Source organism: Trematomus bernacchii, unplaced genomic scaffold (genome assembly GCF_902827165.1).
Source record: "Trematomus bernacchii unplaced genomic scaffold, fTreBer1.1, whole genome shotgun sequence".
In the NCBI taxonomy this organism is placed as follows: Eukaryota; Metazoa; Chordata; class Actinopteri; order Perciformes; family Nototheniidae; genus Trematomus; species Trematomus bernacchii.
In genome coordinates, this window is record NW_022987698.1 from 3,891,946 (window position 1) to 3,909,963 (window position 18,018).

Sequence of the window (18,018 nt, forward strand, 5' to 3'; positions counted from 1 at the left end):
ACAAGTTTATCCCAAGCATGATGGAAAAAAGATGCATCATCGCCCTCCACAATGAATTTAATTAAGCAGTGCTTATGTGAGATTATTTGAAATAATAATTGCCTCGTCCCAGGAGAGAAACTTGGCGACTCAGTAAACAATTAGTACAGGAAAAGAGTAAATAGCTGACTGCTAGGAGAAGAAAATGCTGTGTCAGTGGGACTGATTTAGATCCATTTGTCCCTTAAAGGTCACACAGGGTAATTGGTTGAATCTGTTTAATTTGCAGTAAAAGTTATTTTGATGGTATAATTATAGTTATATATTTGTATTGTCTTAACTATGGAACTTCAAGAACTACTCCTGAGAAATAAATGAGCAGATTGCTGGTCCTTCACAAAATACATTTCCATAAGTGATAGTTTAGTATGAATAACTTCATGGGAGCAGAACAGGCTGTTACAAAGCAACCCATGGCTGTTGATGCGATCATTCAGGCGAAGAGACAGCGTTGCATTTGCAGTTGGTCGTTGATGCGGGAAGAAAACGTGGAAAATGTCTGCCTCTGCGTGCACACTCAAATGATCAACATATTAGGTTAAATTAACCTTGAGCTTGTTCAGCAAAGAAACCTTCTGCGTGTCAAATGTGTTTATCTGTGTGTGTGTGTGTATATAAACGTGATGAGGACCATCAGCAGTGGTAGGGGTTTGTTGAAGCCTCGATGTTTCACTCTGACTCTCACACAAAGAAAAAGCAAAGTATGTCCCCATGCAGAGGATGATGCCATGTCAGAAGACCTCACTGTAGAGGCTTTTTTGTTTGGGTTCTTGGTCTTTTCTGGCATCCTGGGAAACATCTTGGTCATCCATGTGGTGAGATAACAAAGAGACTAGTAATTGTTGATGGAGCTGTATGTTTTGGATTGTACTCAGTGTGTCTTGTTGTCTCAGGTGTTTCAGTCAGCCGTGGACAGTCCGTCAGGAAGACTCCCTCCCTCTGACACCATCTTGGTGCACCTGTCACTGGCCAACCTTCTGACCTCACTTTTCCGCACAGTGCCCATCTTTGTGTCAGACCTGGGCTTGGATGTGTCTCTGTCTCCGGGCTGGTGCCGAGTCTTCATGCTGCTGTGGGTGTGGTGGCGAGCTGTGGGCTGTTGGGCGACGCTGGCCCTTAGCGCCTTCCACTGCACCACCCTGAGGAGGCAGCACATGGCCCATGGACCCCTGGCTCAGCAGAGGGAGAGGAGGCGGGTCTGGATCGTTCTAGGAATGGTGTGGGGGGCAAACCTGGTCACCTCAATTCCAGCTCTGATATATAGCACCCATGTTCACGGCAACTTCACTGTAGAGCTGATGGTGATCAGCTGCACCACCAGGCCTCTCCTGGGCTGTGTGTGGGAGTTCCCCTCCCTTCAACAGGGCTCAGCCTTCGCCTCTTCCTCGCTCGCACTTAACGAGGTGTTGCCCCTGGTGCTGATGGTTTGCACCAACCTGGCCACACTTCATGCTCTGGCGAAGCACATCCGAGCTGTTACGGCAGGGGGAGAGTCAGGAGGAGCCCATGGGGATATGGAAAAACACGTGTCCAGTGAACGCAAAGCTGCTAATGTAATCATGTCGCTGGTGTCGCTCTTTGTGGTCTGCTGGGTGCTACAGGTTGCTGCGGTGACGTACTACAACCATGACGGGGGACACCACGCTGAGGGGCTGCTGACTGTGGCCCACTTCTCTGCCTCACTGTTTGTAGGATTCAGTCCCATGGTGGTGGCCCTGGGACATGGCAAGCTGAGGAGGAGAATCAAGCGTATGCTCCTGATGTGGACTAAAGTTCTTAAATGTCACAGGGAGGTCACTGAAAACGGGGGTGAATCCCCAAAGACTGAAGGCAAAAAGAAGGGAAAACAAACAGTTTTTATTGTTGAAAAAGATAGTAAGGTCATACAAGTTAAGGGGAAAGTTAAAGAAGATAAATAATGGAAGCAAAAATGAAAATGCGACTACTTTAATAGCAGGGATGCATCCTCAATATGAAGGCACCAACTGCATGTGTCCTCTGGACAGAACTTTTGTCAAGTATTATTTGAGGTTATTCTGAGATATTTCAAGCCATTAAGTGCAAGTCAAGCAGAGACACAGTATGTTTTCTGAGTCACAAATTATTATCAGCAGGGGATTTGTTTTCTTGTATGGTCGAAACTAGTTAATCTAATTCAATCTATCATTGCTTCTTTGTTGTTTCTTTTGAGCTAAGATGTATTCAAATAATCTTTTAGCCAAAATCACATACAATGTCTCAATATTTTACATGCCTAAAAAAACAAAAGCTCAAACCAAATTCAATAAGCCAAAGAAAACTCTTCCAAAATAGTGTTGTACAGAGGACAAATTAGAGAAAAGTACTCAACATGTTGACCCCCTTTAAATGTGTTTTTGAAGTTGATGCAAACAATAGCTTTTGATTAGCGGTATTGTGAGAGCTGCACGGGGCTCTGTCATTTAGAGAGCATAGACTTGATGAACGAACGCAGCCGCCGGTGGCCCACTGCCAGAACAGCCGGTGACATGGCAATGAAGATGATGTTGGCAAAACGAGCGATGACCAGAAGAAACTCTGCTGAGGAGCCGCGGTTGTAGTTGAAATAGTTGACTGAGATGATGCTGGTTCCCCAGGATGCAATGAAGAGCATTATGAGAGCAAGAATTACCTGAGAAAAAAACATGGGAAAAAGGATGGAAGTAAAACCGATGAAATATGTTATTGACTCCAATAAAAATGAAAAACAATCCTATAAGGAAACTGGTGTACATTTAAATGTTTTATCCTATCCACTAGTTCAGTTGCAGTTTTATTTACAAACTCTTAAAAGGTGAAATCTAAAGACCTAACAGAGACATGTGAATAGCGTAAACCTGATAATCTTTCTGAAGCTTGAGAGTGGCCCAGATACTTAGGAATATTTTAAATACAGTATAAGTTGACTTATACACTATTAATTTATACTGTAAAATACTGCTATTTGACCAAAAATAATCACTACTCATCCACATGATGAACATGGCTTCAGTGAGCTCTTCACACCCTTCCTCCTCTTCCTCACCTTGGCTGCTCTCCTCTCAGCAGGCACGCGCTTTATGACTGGTGCATCTGGTACCGAGCTCCTCATCCTGCTGTGGGTGTAGAGCGTGTAGAGGGAGCCCAGGTTGGTGAAGGCCATTAGGATTATGGGAATAGTTTCATGGATCACCATAGATGTGGTGGCGTAGGCGAGGCCGCTGTAGCTGGAGGGGAAGTTCCAGACACAGCCCAGCAGGGGGCGCGTCGTGCTGCTCACCAGCATCAGGGTCTGAGAGAGGAGGAGGAAGATGAGAGTGGAGGAAACAGGGTGAAAGATACACAGGGTTAGCAATTTAAGGAGACAAATTAACTCTATAGAAAAAGAGATAAACTTAGACACATAAAAGTAGTTTCAACCCCATTAATCTCTCAAGGGAGAGATTAATGTTGTTTTATGATTGAATACAAATGAGTATGATCAGGAAACTACCTATAAATACATTTTTTAAAAGCCTCACTCAAAATGTTCTAAATGCTCAATTCATTTAAATCCAACCATTTTCTCAGGGTGGATGCAAAATCACATACATATATTGAATCATGTGTAACTATGTTTGCTCCACATGAAATATTAGTTGATTAGGGATTTGTATATATAGAAATGTCTTTAAAAGTAATGTTTTAACTGAAATAAATGCAAACTCAATGTTTACTGAAAGCAGGTTATTTAACAATGCGGATAATCAGCTCTAAAAGCAATGAATAGTAACCAGCTTTGAATTGTTAAAAAATGTAAAGCACATTTAAAAACAAGTAGCAAGGTGTGGACAATCATTAGCTGTGATTTAAGGTGTACAGGATTGGCAAAAATAAAGGCTGAAATATGCAAAACGACAGGTGTGCTCCATTCATTGAATCTAATGCAGCAAGCTCCTACCTCGGTGCTGTTTACGTCCCCACTAGTGGAATAGATATGAGCAGGAATGGAGTAAATAAAGTTGAGACACCAGATGAGGCCCAAAATGAACATTAGGGTCTTAGGGAGACCCCGGGGCGCATGAAGGTTCCCAATAGCTGGAGCCACACGCCTCAATGTTTGGAGGTGGAACGCACTGAGGAAGAGCGTTGACCACACGTTGACCGATCGCAGCCACACCCAGACACCCATGAGAAACTGACACCACTCTTTGGATGAGTATAGCTGTAAAAGAAAGTGGTGCATAATCACACATTTGGAACTCTTCCTCACTGTTGTCCCCGTACTCACACTTTTCTCCTTAAGATACAAAGAAGTCACCAACATACTGACATTTAATTCACCTCCAGTGTACTTAACTTTCTAGTTTGTGTAGGGCAAACACAGTACTTCTCTTACAAAACGGGTTGACCAATATGTACACTTTTGGCATTTAGGCAACTGGTAAGTTAGGTGGTGCAAAAAAAGTAAATTCAACAGACATTTGAACTCACTGGAGCATAACTCATGAACTTAAAAAGCACATACCTCAAGTCCCACGTCTGAGACGATAAGCAGTGTGTTCCTCATCACAGACACCAGCAGGTTGGACAGTGCCATGTTAATGATAATTATGTCCGAGTTACGTCCCCCAACCCGGTCCACTATGACACTCTTACCAATCACCCCAACCACGGTGGCATTACCAATGATCCCCAGCATCACCAGGATGATGTAAAAAGCAGTTTGCACGGGAGACACAGAGATACGAAGTCCCATCCCCACAAGCCCTGCATCCTCGCCTCCCTCTATGTGGCTGTTAATTTCAACCATTGTCTCAAAAACTTGTCAACAAAGTTTTAGCAAGTGATGTAAAGTTTAAAAATATGTTCCATCTTCATTTTTGTTTGTCAGAGGAATATTCTCCAGCTCTCATCCTGCAGCATGCTGCAGCAGTACATTCACCCCGCTGGTATTCTGATTGTAGATCTTTGCAGGTGCAGCTAACCTAAGAGTACTCCCTCTTGGGGCCAATAAAGGGGTCCATGATCCTGTGTGTGTCATCAAGACAAATACCTGGCAGCAGAGGTGTCTTTTTGCTCCGGTCTGGTGAGACAACCACCGTTAGGCTATCAGAAAGCCAAAAAGCAACATAATGTTTAATGCCTTGGGGAGCTCCAGGTGCATGTTAATGAAACACAGGAGATTAATCAGCGTCCCTGAATGCAAAGTGCTTCCTTTGCAACTTCATTTTTTTTGCCATCATCCTCTGGGAAGTGGACGTTCTCTTTTTGTGTGCTTCTTGTACGGGGGTGTTCAGTAGAGAAGGAAATAAACTAATAGCAACTCTGTTTTGGCTTTAAGTCAAAACCAGTAAACACTGAAACAGTCCATTCCCCAAAATAAATAATTTTGCCTTTAAATCTGTTTTATTACAGAAATTCAAGTTGTGGTTTTCATCCCTTCCTCATTTAGCATTGCAGAACCACAGTGGTCACTAATTCATTTGGTCACTAGCGGCCCTGCGTTCCGCTCACATCCTGTAAAAGACCCTTGTTGTCATTCACCTGTTTAGGTAGTGACACTGAGGTACATCCTACAACAGTTTTAACAAACATTAAGGATTTAACCTACATCCAATTATATCCAACAGTATGTCTTTATTTAATCTTAACAGTGAATGGTAAAGGTAAGATGAGCAAGACATTCAGCAGGTAAGAGTTGAACAGCAGCAGACCTTGCATTACCCCTGCTGCAAGAACAAGTAACTCCAATGTTTTAACCAATAACACAAATCAAATTAATGGTTACATTAAGTGTGATTGTAAGATCATCTAGAACAAAATGTTTTTTTCAGTCCCTGCATTACATTCTATCTGTGCAGGTTAAATATTATGTTTCCTCAACAGGTGTGTGTGTGTGTGTGTGTGTGTGTTCAATATAAACATGTAAATATAAAGGGAGATGATTTCTAATCATTCTAAAACATGTGTTTCAAATCAGAAGAAGACATGAAGTTCACCTCTAACTTATTTTCTGAACCTTTTCTGAATTTCTGTTTGCAGCTAACAGCCACTAGATGGTTCCGTAAGCAAACAAATACAAGAGAGGAAAACATATTTTAAAACTGATTTTTTTGATTCCCTTCTGAAAAGATAAATAAATAAAATGCTTAAGGTCACAGTGCAAATCTCTTTAATATAAATATAATGTTTTTCTTATCTTTTCATTTGACCAGAGAAACATCTTAATAGACAAATCTGGAACTGAATTCTAAACATGACAAAATATATATTCACAGCACAAATATGTCAAAACGCTTGAGCACTGTAGAAAACGTTTAGGAGAATGAAAAAAATGATAACAATAATAATAATAACAATCCTCTCTGTGTTTTTACCACATACAGAAATGCAGAAACATATATTCAGAGTTTACCGTTTACAGTGTGCTCTTTAATTTTCTAAATCTCTATATAATGAACTGAAATGCACATAAGCCAAAATGTGGTCATAGATAATAAAAGTTATTCCAAAATATGTTCCAGCATGCGTCAGCAAAATGATTGTTGCATGTAGTTATTTTTGGGGGAAATAACCTTGCACTGACACTGCTGTATACTGTAATACACTTTTTTATATTCATACATTTGGATCATTTTCACAGATGAACACTGCGTTTTTATTATTCTAAGCGCTATGCTTATTGAAAAACAATAACAGGCAAGGTGATAATCCTCTAAATTGGCCATCTTCCGCTGCAGGCTAATGTTAAATACGTTCATTTAAGACTCATATGAAAACTAGCAAATCAATAATTACATATTTGAAAGATGACATAATTAAATTGAATCCGGCTTCTTCAGCTTCTCAGGTCGCAGAGTATCAGGGACCTTCTGTCTGACTTTTATAGCTTTACTGTAGCTCTACAACTCCCAATGATTTGTGGTTTATGGTACCTAAATAATAATATGTCATTTTCTCATGCTTTATCTTATTTTTTGTCAGGCTTTATTACCAAAACAACATTCAAACTGTAATGAAGTATAGTCAGCTGGGTGAATCCTCAATGTAATGCTTTTAGGATCTAATACCAGTGAGAGGTCATACCAGTTATTTTTGATCTAATACATGACAGAAGGAAAATACTGGGAAGGACGTTTTACATATAAAGAACTTTAAATAATTGTAAGGATAATTTCAAGTCAATACACATTACTTATGTAACAGTAAGTATTAGGCTGACGTGACCTACTGATAATAAGAACAATAAATACAGATTTTCTATATCAATAGTCTACGAATGCACTGTTAAAGGTAGGCGCTGGACTAATAGGAGACGGCAATGAATACATAAATAAAGATCTATTCTAAAGAAACGCATTTGCACTAAATGTCACCTGTGGATGGGCTCATAAGCTGCTCTTAAGGGAGCTATAGTGTGCAGACCTTTATTTATGTTTTCAATAACAATAGCTGCTTACACAATGATTGGTGCTTACACAATGATTGCTGCCTACCTGCGTAGTCTTGCAGCTGTTTATATTCTTGACTAACTGATATGTTAAGCAAATGTGTGTGTATGGTGGGCGGCATTCCTGCAAAGTTGAGGATTAAAATGTATAATTATGCCAGATTTTGCTCAGCCATTGTGTGACAGTGGTCTGTAGCTATGTGATAAAGACTTGTCTGTCACTATAATTCATTTCAAGGTGAACATTTTAACCAAGTACAATAATAATCATAATGATACTCAGTCTTGCGTTAGTTATCTAGACTAGAGCATCCAGCGCTCAAAATGCTCGATTTCACCCACTTTTTTTGCTCCAGCTGCTTGATTGCTGCAGACTGTGATTGTTAACCCTGCTGGCTGGAATCTATCAGGGAAGAGAGACAGGCAAATGGGAAATTATACTGGCTCTAATGGACCAACCCTGACAAGTATGAACATTATGCAGGAATTAAGAAGAACATTTCAGATAATAATATTCAGCTCAGCCAATCTGTGTGCCTCTCTGCAGTGCAGCATAACCCTTCTCCTCGGCCCGAGCTGTAGACCGGAGACACACACACTCGACTGCTCGGTGCGAGGTGCTTGAGGCGCGTTGAACGAGAAGAAGCAGGCAGGTAGAGGGAGGAGATGGAGGGCTTAGAGGTGTAGGTGTGGGGGTTTTGTCTCTCCCAGCTCAGCCAGTAGCCTTTTAAACCTTCTTGATTGGCCTGCCACGCTACCTGCACCTCCTGATGCTCCACTGGGATCAAGTGAAGGTCGCTTAGGGCTGGTAGAGCTGCTGCAGGATAAAAAAGACAGAGAAAAGTAAGGAAAATATTTAAACCACCAGGGAAAGTAAAGCTGAATGCAGGACTCAAAGGTCAACTTTCAAGCAAGAGAAGTAAACAATGCTTTTAAGCAAAGATGACAAACTGATCCTGAAGGGAGAACAACTGAAGGACACAAACTCACACAGTCAGACATAGTATACATACCCTCTTGAGTGCATGCTCTAACAGACATTGCTCTTTCTTTTCCATTCCTATGCAGAGCACTGACTGTGACGAGGTACTGAGTGCCTGGCTGCAGGCCGGTCAGTAAAGTAGAGTTCTGCTGGCTAGGTAATGTCACGGTGAGGACCTCTCCGCTTGGAAAAGCTCCATACTCCACCGTATATCTCTGAACTCCAGCAGGCTGCAGGGGACCCCAGCTCACACGGATCTGACGAGAGCCAGAGTCTGACACAGAAACCACTGTCGGGCCTAAAACATCTGAGGGGAGAGGAGACAGGGGGGAGAAGTGGTGACTGGCTGCAGGGAATTAAGAGTCATCAACATTTATTTAGGTCTGAACCTAGTGTGCATTAGGAATATTGCTGTGCAGCACCTGATACAGAACACAGATGGTAAGTGCGTTGTTGCAAATTAAACAATGATACATTAAGCCAACTTTAAATGTCAGACAGAGAACAGAAACATGCTGTAACAGGCTCTCTAATGGGTATCTGTTGTCTAGAAAGAAGTCATCAACTCTCTTCGACACTTAACATGGTAAATGTCTCCAGTGTTGTGATACTTCTATGTTAATTTAAGCATGTCCAATACGATTTCAACTGATAAAACTCCATTAGTTGAGGAATATTCTGCAAAATGATAAAAACAATAACAACTGAATTTACTTTCTTTCTTTTTACTGTTTAGTCGTGAACCTAGTATGGTTTTTTTATGTGCATTACAGGAGCGTTCAAGTATATGTTTTTAAATCCTCTCACCAGGAAGTGTGGTGAAGTTAACAGAGAGTGTGTTGAACAGCCTCTGGTTGGACTCTGGGTGCAGGGCAGCAGTGTAGGTGGTGTCAGGCTGCAGGTTGGTCAGCTCCACCCAGCTGGAGTTGCCTGAGAGAGTGCGTTTAGTTTCAGGGCCTGCTTTCCCCAAAGAGTTGTATGAGATCTCATAGTAACCGCTGTCTGCTTTCAGAACAGGACGCCACTGCAGCACGGCACTGTGGGAAGTCAGGTCAACCACACGCAGCCGTTCTGCACGAATAATTTCTACAGATAAGACAAGAGAAAGAGAGGCAGCGTGAGATAAAATATAGAAAGAGGGTAAGCCTGTAGTGAAAAATCCCCTTTTCTTTCCAAAAAATAAGCATGCTTGTACTGTGCTCAATTTCATATTTAAAAACCCACATACTGATAATGGCCTCCCTCAGGTCTTCTGTGATGATGTCGATGTCATCGATGTCAACAGAGTAGAGGTGAGACTCCAGTGGAGGTGTCACGGCACGCTGTAACACCTGGTGGTTTCCATGTACTGTAGACACAGCTAACACTGACACTCCCTGCGCCTTCAGCTCGGCCATCGCCCCCCCTACGTCTCCGGGTTCCACACCATCAGTCAGCCACAGCAGCACCTTCGGCATGTTCTCGTCTGTCTCTGTCAGAAGCCCCTGGGCCACCCTGAGCGCCGCCTTGGTGTTTGTGTCTCCCTGCAGCTGGCTGACACTCTGCAGAGCTTTCTGCAGACTTTCCTGGTTGTTGTGGACGTCCAGGCCAAACTCCAGGTTAGGGTTTGTGCCCACCTGCAGCAGCCCGACCCTTACGTGCCCACGACCCAATGAGAAGGGGCGAAGCAGAATGGTGGCGAAGTGCAACAAGCGCGAGAACTCTCGGTTTGCAACACTTCCTGAAGAGTCCAGGAGAAGGAGAACATCGCCTTCACAGCAGTTTAAAGCTTTGCAAAAAACAAGGGGGAAAAAGGACGGTCATTTCATTATATGGGTCTGGATTGACAGTTGGACTGAAAGGGTAAATGGTTATACATTAGATTTATTTATGCAACCTATAATGTTCAAAGCTGCATGTACAAACATTTTGTTGGCCACTTGGGGGCAGTATAAAACAAGCTATCAACACAACATTTACATATTATTTTGTTGTACATTTAACATGTGTGCATTATTGTCTTATCCTGGAGATGAGTGAATAATTAGCTTATCCTGGCACACACATATCACTGAACATACACAGTTTCCTTGCCATGCTTGAACAGAGATTTGACTGCGTAGTCCCACTCACTGAAACGTTCGGCTCATTAATTAGTGAACTGAGAACGGATGTTCAAGAGGAATATGCCAGTTGAGTGCGATATAAAAACCGCTAGCGAGAAATTTACTTGAGTCAATCACTCAGAGAGTCCCTCTACTTTTGCATGCAACTAAAGCGATTCAGTTACCAGTTTTTATTATTTTGAACAGAATAGCTTGCGTACGACACAACAGGACACGAGCATTGGTTTGGAGTTTCTGATTATATGCTCAACATGAGTCCAGTAAAAACTCTGCTATTTGCTAATCGCCTGATAAATGCATCTTTATGTTCACCAGCTAGTCGCCTAATTTCTGCTGATGAGAGATGATAGAGGGATTAATAGTAATAGTAGTAATAGTAGTAGAAGCACGGACAACTAAAAAAGAGGCCGAAAGTTAGTACAACTGCATTCAGGTGATAATTCTTTGAGTTTTCCATTACAAAGGACCTCTTTTGTATGTCTAAATTCATTTGTTTCATAAATATATTGTCGTAAGCAGCTTTAAAGATCCCCTTAATAACTCATAAAATATAGTGGACACAGATTTACGTTTTCTAGGCTGGTCTTATAAATGTCAAAGATGCCATTGCAGTCCTTTGGGAAGCATTAATATAAAAAGTGAAATGCAATAACAGGTATATGAGGTGTCGTTTCATGAATATAATAAACAATCTGCTCAAACGTATTCAAAACATGTCAGAATAATATTGCACTGAGAATACTTTAAATGGAGAAAACAGCAGCAGAGCAATAAAGAGAAATGGGTCCCCACAGACGATTTATCAAACCAGAGTAAAATCTACACTGAAGATAAATCACTGACACACAAAAACAAGCCACTAGAAAAGGCAGTGCAGTGAGAAAAAGAGAAATCACATCCCACACATCGGGATCTCTCCACTCGAATGAACACATTTCCCCGTCTTCACCTTTGATCATTTCTCAGAAGCTATTGCGCTCCCTTTCATTGTCAAAATGTCATCTAAGTGGAATCATTTACAATGATAAGAATCAATTCTACCTGCAAGCTCCGTCCTGCACAAGATACTTGTCAAATACATTTGGGGTCTCATTTGTCTGTTCCTCCTGTACACCACTGAGTGTTTCTTAATGACACGGCTCACTGCATGTGAATTCTGGTGAATTGGCTGCTTGTAGTTCATGAAATATTCTGCGTATTATAAATACACTGACATTCGATTTGAAAATCTGGTTTGAGATGTGCTTTATGAGAATTAATTCAACACAGGGTCATTCCTAATTGTCCCTTATATATTATACACATCTGTTTTATTGCTTCGATTCTTCTATGTCGTTCACACTCTTTTCCTTTTACAGCTCCTCCACAAAACACACCCATTATGTTATAGCATAGTCCATAATCATTAAACATTAATAGGGAAGCAGAAAATAAATTGGCTGGAAAATAAACAGGCACAGAGGAAATTAGGGAGAAAAGGGAAATGAGGCAAGGACGTGCCAGCTAACATCGTATTGAAAAGCAAATGACAGGAACAACAGAAGAGAAAATACAGGGGAGAGAGGTGAAAGCTCTTTTCACATACATGGAGAAAGAGTAGAAGCTGAAAGGGGAAGAGGAGACAGAGAACAAAGAAACGAGAAAGAAAGAAGAGGGGAGATGGTTGGATTAGGGTTGTTGATTGAGATGTAGAGGAATTTCTCTATCTTTGCAGACATTAGAGGTAAAATACATGTGAAAATGTGTTTGTGTGTGAGAGATTTGAGCATGTCATCTGTCATTTAATTTGTTTTAAGCTGTGCCAAGGCCATATGCCACATTGCGCAGATGAACAGGAAATATGTTAATGATTCCTGTGAAGTTTACTGTAAAATCAACCTGCGCAGACATCAAACACACAGATGGGAGCGTATTGGTCTGTGTTGGATCAAAATCAACGCAGGCCTTTCCCAACTAATGGTGATCTAAAACATTTTAAACATAAAATGTATGTTGCTCTGCTGCCTTTAAACCTTTTGCAGATTTTCTTGCATAAAAAGTGAAAGTGAAGCTAAATTAACACAAAATGCCAGGTATGCAGGTAATTGTTTTTGGAACCAAGGAGGAACTAATAAAAGTCAGCACTGAGCTTCAGTTGGCAATGTTCAAAGCAACAGATAAAGCCAGAAATAACTGTAGTTATGGACTCTGAGCTGAATTTAAAGAGTCACTTTAAAACACTTACTAAGTCAGCCTACTATCGCCTTAAGAATATATATAGGATTAAAGGCCTTATGTCACAGAAGGATTTGGAAAGACTTGTCCATGCTTTTATCTTCAGTAGACTAGACTACTGTAACGATGGCTTTACAAGTCTGCTGCTCGAGTCCTCAGTAACACTAAGAAAGTGGATCACATCACTCCAGTTCTGAGGTCTTTACACTGGCTTCCTGTCTGAAGATTTGATTTCAAAATACTGCTGCTGGTTCATATAGCATTGAATGGTTTAGGGCCAAAATCCTGCTAGGTCCAGAACTCTCAGGTCTTCTGGGACTGGTCTGCTTTCTGTCCCCAGAGTCAGAACTAAACATGGAGAAGCAGCTTTCAGTTATTATGCTCCAAATATCTGGAACAAACTACCAGAAATCTGCAGGTCCGCTACTTTTAAATCCAGGCTGAAGACTTTTCTTTTTGTTGCTGCTTTTAATTGAACTATTTATATCTTACACTGCACTGTAACTTTTATTCATGTATTTTGTATGCATGTTAGCTTGTTTCATGTTTTTTTTTAAATTGTCTTTGCTTTTTAATGACTGTTTTTAAATGCCATTGTATAATGTGTTTCTGCTGCCCTATGTCTTAATCCTGTTAATGTCTTTCATTTTTGCAAAGCACTTTGAATTGCCTTGCCTTTAGTTCAGCACTTCACGGATCGGTGTCAGCTTTTAAAAAAATCTGTAGTGTAAAAATCAGCCCCTATTTTACCTCCAGACCTCTCACTACTGATACAATGATTTGCTTTCTTGCAGAAATTAAATGGGAAGATCGACTAAATTCTCTACATTAAATATGAGACTCATAAACTCAACAAAGAGTTAGCTTAGCTTAGCATAGACTGGAAACAAGGGCATCTAGCATCTAAGACATCTAGCCTGAGTCTATCCAAAGCTAATTATATTCACCTACCAGCACCTTTAATCTCTCTTATCAACACATTTAATATCTTGTTGTTTAATCACACACCCAAAGCGTTCTGGTTTTAAATTGGCACTCTATCAAATTCACAAAGCAAGGTAAGTTTACCTGTTATAGGGAGTAAATGCAAGTAAAACTAGTTAAATGTCTTGGTGGAGTCTGAGAAAAAAACCCTGATGATGTCAAAGTGAAGTCATTAGGGTTTGGGCCTACAAAATCATAACAAAAACCCTGTTGTTACAACCTGGGGTCATGCAGTTTGAAAGTCGTGAATGTTGATCAGACAGGGAGGGTAACCAGAAATATGCTGTTGTAGTTGCATTGTGGGAAATGCAGTGTTGGGGAAGCTACTTTACAAGCATAGCTTAGCCACCACTTATTTGACAATAGAAGAAGCAAAGCCACCATAGGGGGAAAAGTAGTTCAAATGTACTAGTCTTTGCATACCTAACAAATAAATACATGTTTTTTTGTGTATATAGTCCAGGCCAAGGTGATTCTTCCTTGGCCTGATATTCTGAAGTTTTCCACGATGCTGTGTGAGCACTGAGCGAGCCCGCCCTTTGGCTCAGGCAGGCACTACCCACATGTTAAAGGTTAAATGTGTGCAAGTGGAAGCTGGACAGAGGCATTATCTGCGAGCTATTGCAAAATGTTGGTTTAATTACATGCATTTCACTACTCCACAACACTGGCAAAATGTAGGATTCAGGGTTTCTTTTTTTTTTTACCCTTCTTTTTTAAAAGTTGTGGGTTTCTCAACTTTATGGAAGTGCAGTAACAAATTGCAGGACTGCCTCTGAAAGCATTTTAAGGCAGACTGGTGGACGTACTGTTAACTTATAATGTTAAACTGGTCAAGGTCCAGTTTGGCTGTAGTAACTGTGTCATAATTTGAACACGTTTTCATTTTCCATAGCTTGTCGCAGTTAATACTCCCAGATCATTTGTTCCATTGAGTCAATAACATAACTTCAGTCCAGTTCATTTTCCAGTTTAAACCTATAAAAAATATCTGACATCACCTGCAGTGGCGGGAGAGGTGTCCAGAACACTTTTAAATAGACACAGCCTTTCACTTCAGTAAAAGTACAGAACTATTTATCAGAACGATGTGACAAAGGAGTCAAAAGTGAAATACATGCAGAAAAATGGCCCCTTCAAGTTTTAACCTATAATATATAAATGGAATATACTGATGCATTGGTTCATAAATAGTGTTTTGATGTTAGGTAAAGTTAAAACAAATGTGAACTTGATATTTGTGGGTAGTTTTTTCTGTAACACTGCATCATGTGTTTTGTATGTTAAATCATTATCTGACAAAGTAACTAGACTGCAGTTGTCAGATAAAAGTAGTGGAGTAAAAAGTACATTACATTACCAAGCTGTGATAATAATGAAGCATTATATTTAAATACTCAAGAAGTCTACAAGAACTTTTAAAAACTACTAAAATACAGTATTTAAGCGGATGTAATGTGAATGTGTGATTCATAAGGATAAATAAATCACAGACACTGTTTATATTGAAGCCTAAAAACGTGACTCAGTCATTCTGATGATTACAGACAATTATATTGATTAGATCACACACTTGGACCATATTAAAAGACACACCCAATACATATCCCGAATCTAAAGTAATGAAGAACTATTATGGAATGCACAACAACAAAACAACACCCTGAGACACCACTGTCCATGTGTCAACTTGTTTGAACCAGATTGTCAGTGGAAAGGATCCTGGCCTGTTGTGACATATTAAATGCCTGATCATTAACTCACGTTGCTTTATGCCAGACTGTCTCGTGATGCAATTTAACTCACAAAACACATTTTATAGCCTAATGTCTATAAAATATGTCTATGTTACCCATAGTGTAACAAATTGTGACTTTCTACAAGAGTCCAAAATACTTTTTTTCTCAAGGTTTAACTTTCAGCCCAGGCTCCACTTACAAAACATCACATTTCCCCAATCTAACCCCGAAGACGCAAGAGAAACATTGTATCTATTTATATGTGTAAAAAGGTCTGTTAAAGTTTAATTCGGCCATGTCCCTGCGGTTTTCTTCTTCTGTTTGAGTCTGCCCCGTGTGTTATCAACTCACCTGTGGCAGGTACAGCACTTTGCGTTTTGCTCCGCTGCAACATCGCCCATAGAAGAACACATCGAAGTAAAAAGCCCCTCATCCTCTCTGAACAGCATTTAAATAAAATAATGATCAGAAACAGCACAGGCAGGTGAAATAAACAACGACGGGTCTCCCTTCATCGGCTCTCATCGCAGAAATCACTCCTGTCTGCACCTCTGTCGCCTCTTCCGCAGTTACGCTTCTGCACGAGCCATCCAAACTTTTCTTCAGTAAACGCAGGTGCGTCATGCGCACAAGGTTTTCACGGTGCATTTATTTCCTTTAATGTTAGATTCTCACTCAAACTGTTTCACTCTGTCATGTCCCGATTACTCCTCCTCATCTAGCTTCTGAGCCAGGACATTCAATCTGGAGTTTGGTCTTTAATGGGACTTGTGAGGACAAATGCTTTCTTATAGATTGATTTTCCCTTTTGTACTGTAATTTCCTCAGTCCAGGCAGAGGTCATCACTTAGTCATACAAACAGACAGGCACCCAAATAGGCACCCAGGGCCGTCCCTGGCCAACATGAGGCCCCACGCAAAGTTATATGATGAGGCCCGACGGAGCGTCGAATGGCACTAGTGAAGCCTCGCAGCGGCGAAACGGTGCCGCGCCACACTAATTGCGCCGCATAAGCGCATAGGTGCGCCACATTTTCGGCTCAGTTGAGGCACCCTCCGCAGGATGAGGACCCCTCCCCATGATCGGCCTGTAGGGAGGGACGGTCCTGTAGACACCCATGTTACAGACTGTTCCAGGGGAACCAAGAAAATCTCATCACAAGCAGGCCGGAATGACATGTCTGCTGTCGTTTCAAGAAACAAATGATCTCATCTGTTGTCGCTTTACTTTTTCTTGTGCTGAATGGATAACAATGAAACTCATCCGAGGCCTGTACGACGAAGCCGGTTCAACATAACCTGGATATGTTTGAGTTACCCGGTTTACCTAATCCAAAACAAACGCGCTCTTGCTAAACGGTCCTATGACGCGGGTTATCAACTCGTTAACTCAAGCCAGCCGTGCCCTTAAGCTGCTGGGACTCCCAGCAGCTTCTACTGAAGCCTTCCGAGTAAATCGCCAGAACGCCGACACCTCCTCATCACTCCACCGCTCCCATGTTTTTTTTTGTGTTGCCATAAGTTATTCTCTCTCCGTTGGTGCGCGGGGCTAATGCTAATAATGCTAATGCCAGCAAATACAATGGCGGCTTCAAAAAACTTTTCAGAGTTTTACGGGGCGTGGTTTGCAATTCGCCCAGCCAATCAGAACTGGGGCACTTTTTCCCCCCAGGATAGTACCACCTCTCAGCAGGCACTAAAAATGGGGGTAAAAGTTCCCGGCACTAAGTACTCTTTTTGGTGTGAACGCGACATAAGGGGTACTAACGGAACTAAACGGGAAAAGTACGGGGAAAAGTGCGGGGAAAAGTACTCCGGTGTGAACGCGGCTAATGACTACAGACCCGTCGCCCTGACCTCTGTGGTTATGAAGTCCTTTGAGCGCCTTGTCCTGTCCCACCTGAAATCCATCACAGACCCACTCCTGGACCCCCTGCAGTTCGCCTACAGAGCCAACAGGTCTGTGGACGACGCTGTCAACATGGCCCTTCACTTCCTCCTCCAACACCTGGACACAGCAGGAACCTACGCCAGGATCCTGTTTGTGGACTTCAGCTCCACCTTCAACACCATCATCCCGGCTCTGCTGCAGGACAAGCTCTCCCAGCTGCACGTGCCCGACTCCACCTGCAGGTGGATCACAGACTTCCTGTCTGACAGAAAGCAGCACGTGAGGCTGGGGAAACACGTCTCTGACCCCCGGCACCGGTTCCCCTCAAGGCTGCGTTCTTTCACCTCTGCTCTTCTCCCTGTATACCAACAGCTGCACCTCCAGTCACCAGTCTGTCAAGCTCCTGAAGTTCGCAGACGACACCACCCTCATCGGACTCATCTCTGGTGGGGACGAGTCTGCCTACAGGTGGGAGATGGACCATCTGGTGACCTGGTGTAGGGACAACCACCTGGAGCTCAACGCTCTCAAGACAGTGGAGATGGTTGTGGACTTCAGGAAGAACGCAGCCCCACCCACCCCCATCACTCTGTGTGACTCCCCAGTAACTGCTGTGAAGTCTTTCCGATTCCTGG

General features: G+C 41.9%; 3 protein-coding genes across 3 annotated transcripts; 1 reads left to right on the forward strand and 2 right to left on the reverse strand.

Annotated features, from left to right (window-relative positions):
* Positions 1-767: 767 nt before the first annotated feature.
* Positions 768-1,958, forward strand: LOC117489992 (olfactory receptor class A-like protein 4). Its single transcript, XM_034139603.1, has 2 exons — positions 768-854; positions 933-1,958. The coding sequence occupies exons 1-2, from the start codon at positions 768-770 to the stop codon at positions 1,956-1,958; spliced, it is 1,113 nt and encodes a 370-aa protein (XP_033995494.1).
* Positions 1,959-2,476: 518 nt separating this feature from the next.
* On the reverse strand, positions 2,477-4,813 carry LOC117490017 (olfactory receptor class A-like protein 4). Its single transcript, XM_034139636.1, has 4 exons — positions 4,544-4,813; positions 3,977-4,240; positions 3,083-3,328; positions 2,477-2,689 (listed from the first exon to the last, which is right to left on the reverse strand). Exons 1-4 carry the CDS (start codon positions 4,772-4,774, stop codon positions 2,477-2,479), a joined length of 954 nt encoding a protein of 317 aa, XP_033995527.1. The 5' UTR covers positions 4,775-4,813.
* A 1,301-nt stretch (positions 4,814-6,114) lies between these two features.
* Positions 6,115-16,094, reverse strand: LOC117489987 (von Willebrand factor A domain-containing protein 1-like). The gene is made up of 5 exons (XM_034139597.1): positions 15,844-16,094; positions 9,679-10,218; positions 9,258-9,536; positions 8,482-8,757; positions 6,115-8,285 (listed from the first exon to the last, which is right to left on the reverse strand). Exons 1-5 carry the CDS (start codon positions 15,923-15,925, stop codon positions 7,984-7,986), a joined length of 1,479 nt encoding a protein of 492 aa, XP_033995488.1. The 5' UTR covers positions 15,926-16,094; the 3' UTR covers positions 6,115-7,983.
* Between the last annotated feature and the right edge of the window lie 1,924 nt (positions 16,095-18,018).

Coding starts and splice junctions, on each gene's coding strand:
- LOC117489992 (XM_034139603.1), top strand. CDS start 768: ATGTCAGAAGACCTCACTGTAGAGGCTTTTTTGTTTGGGTTCTTGGTC. Junction 855..932: donor ACATCTTGGTCATCCATGTG/GTGAGATAACAA, acceptor TTGTTGTCTCAG/GTGTTTCAGTCAGCCGTGGA.
- LOC117490017 (XM_034139636.1), bottom strand. CDS start 4,774: ATGGGACTTCGTATCTCTGTGTCTCCCGTGCAAACTGCTTTTTACATC. Junction 3,329..3,976: donor GGGACGTAAACAGCACCGAG/GTAGGAGCTTGC, acceptor CTCCTCTCTCAG/ACCCTGATGCTGGTGAGCAG. Junction 2,690..3,082: donor CTGAGAGGAGAGCAGCCAAG/GTGAGGAAGAGG, acceptor TTTTTTTCTCAG/GTAATTCTTGCTCTCATAAT.
- LOC117489987 (XM_034139597.1), bottom strand. CDS start 15,925: ATGAGGGGCTTTTTACTTCGATGTGTTCTTCTATGGGCGATGTTGCAG. Junction 9,537..9,678: donor CCTGAGGGAGGCCATTATCA/GTATGTGGGTTT, acceptor TCTTATCTGTAG/AAATTATTCGTGCAGAACGG. Junction 8,286..8,481: donor TAGAGCATGCACTCAAGAGG/GTATGTATACTA, acceptor TTTATCCTGCAG/CAGCTCTACCAGCCCTAAGC.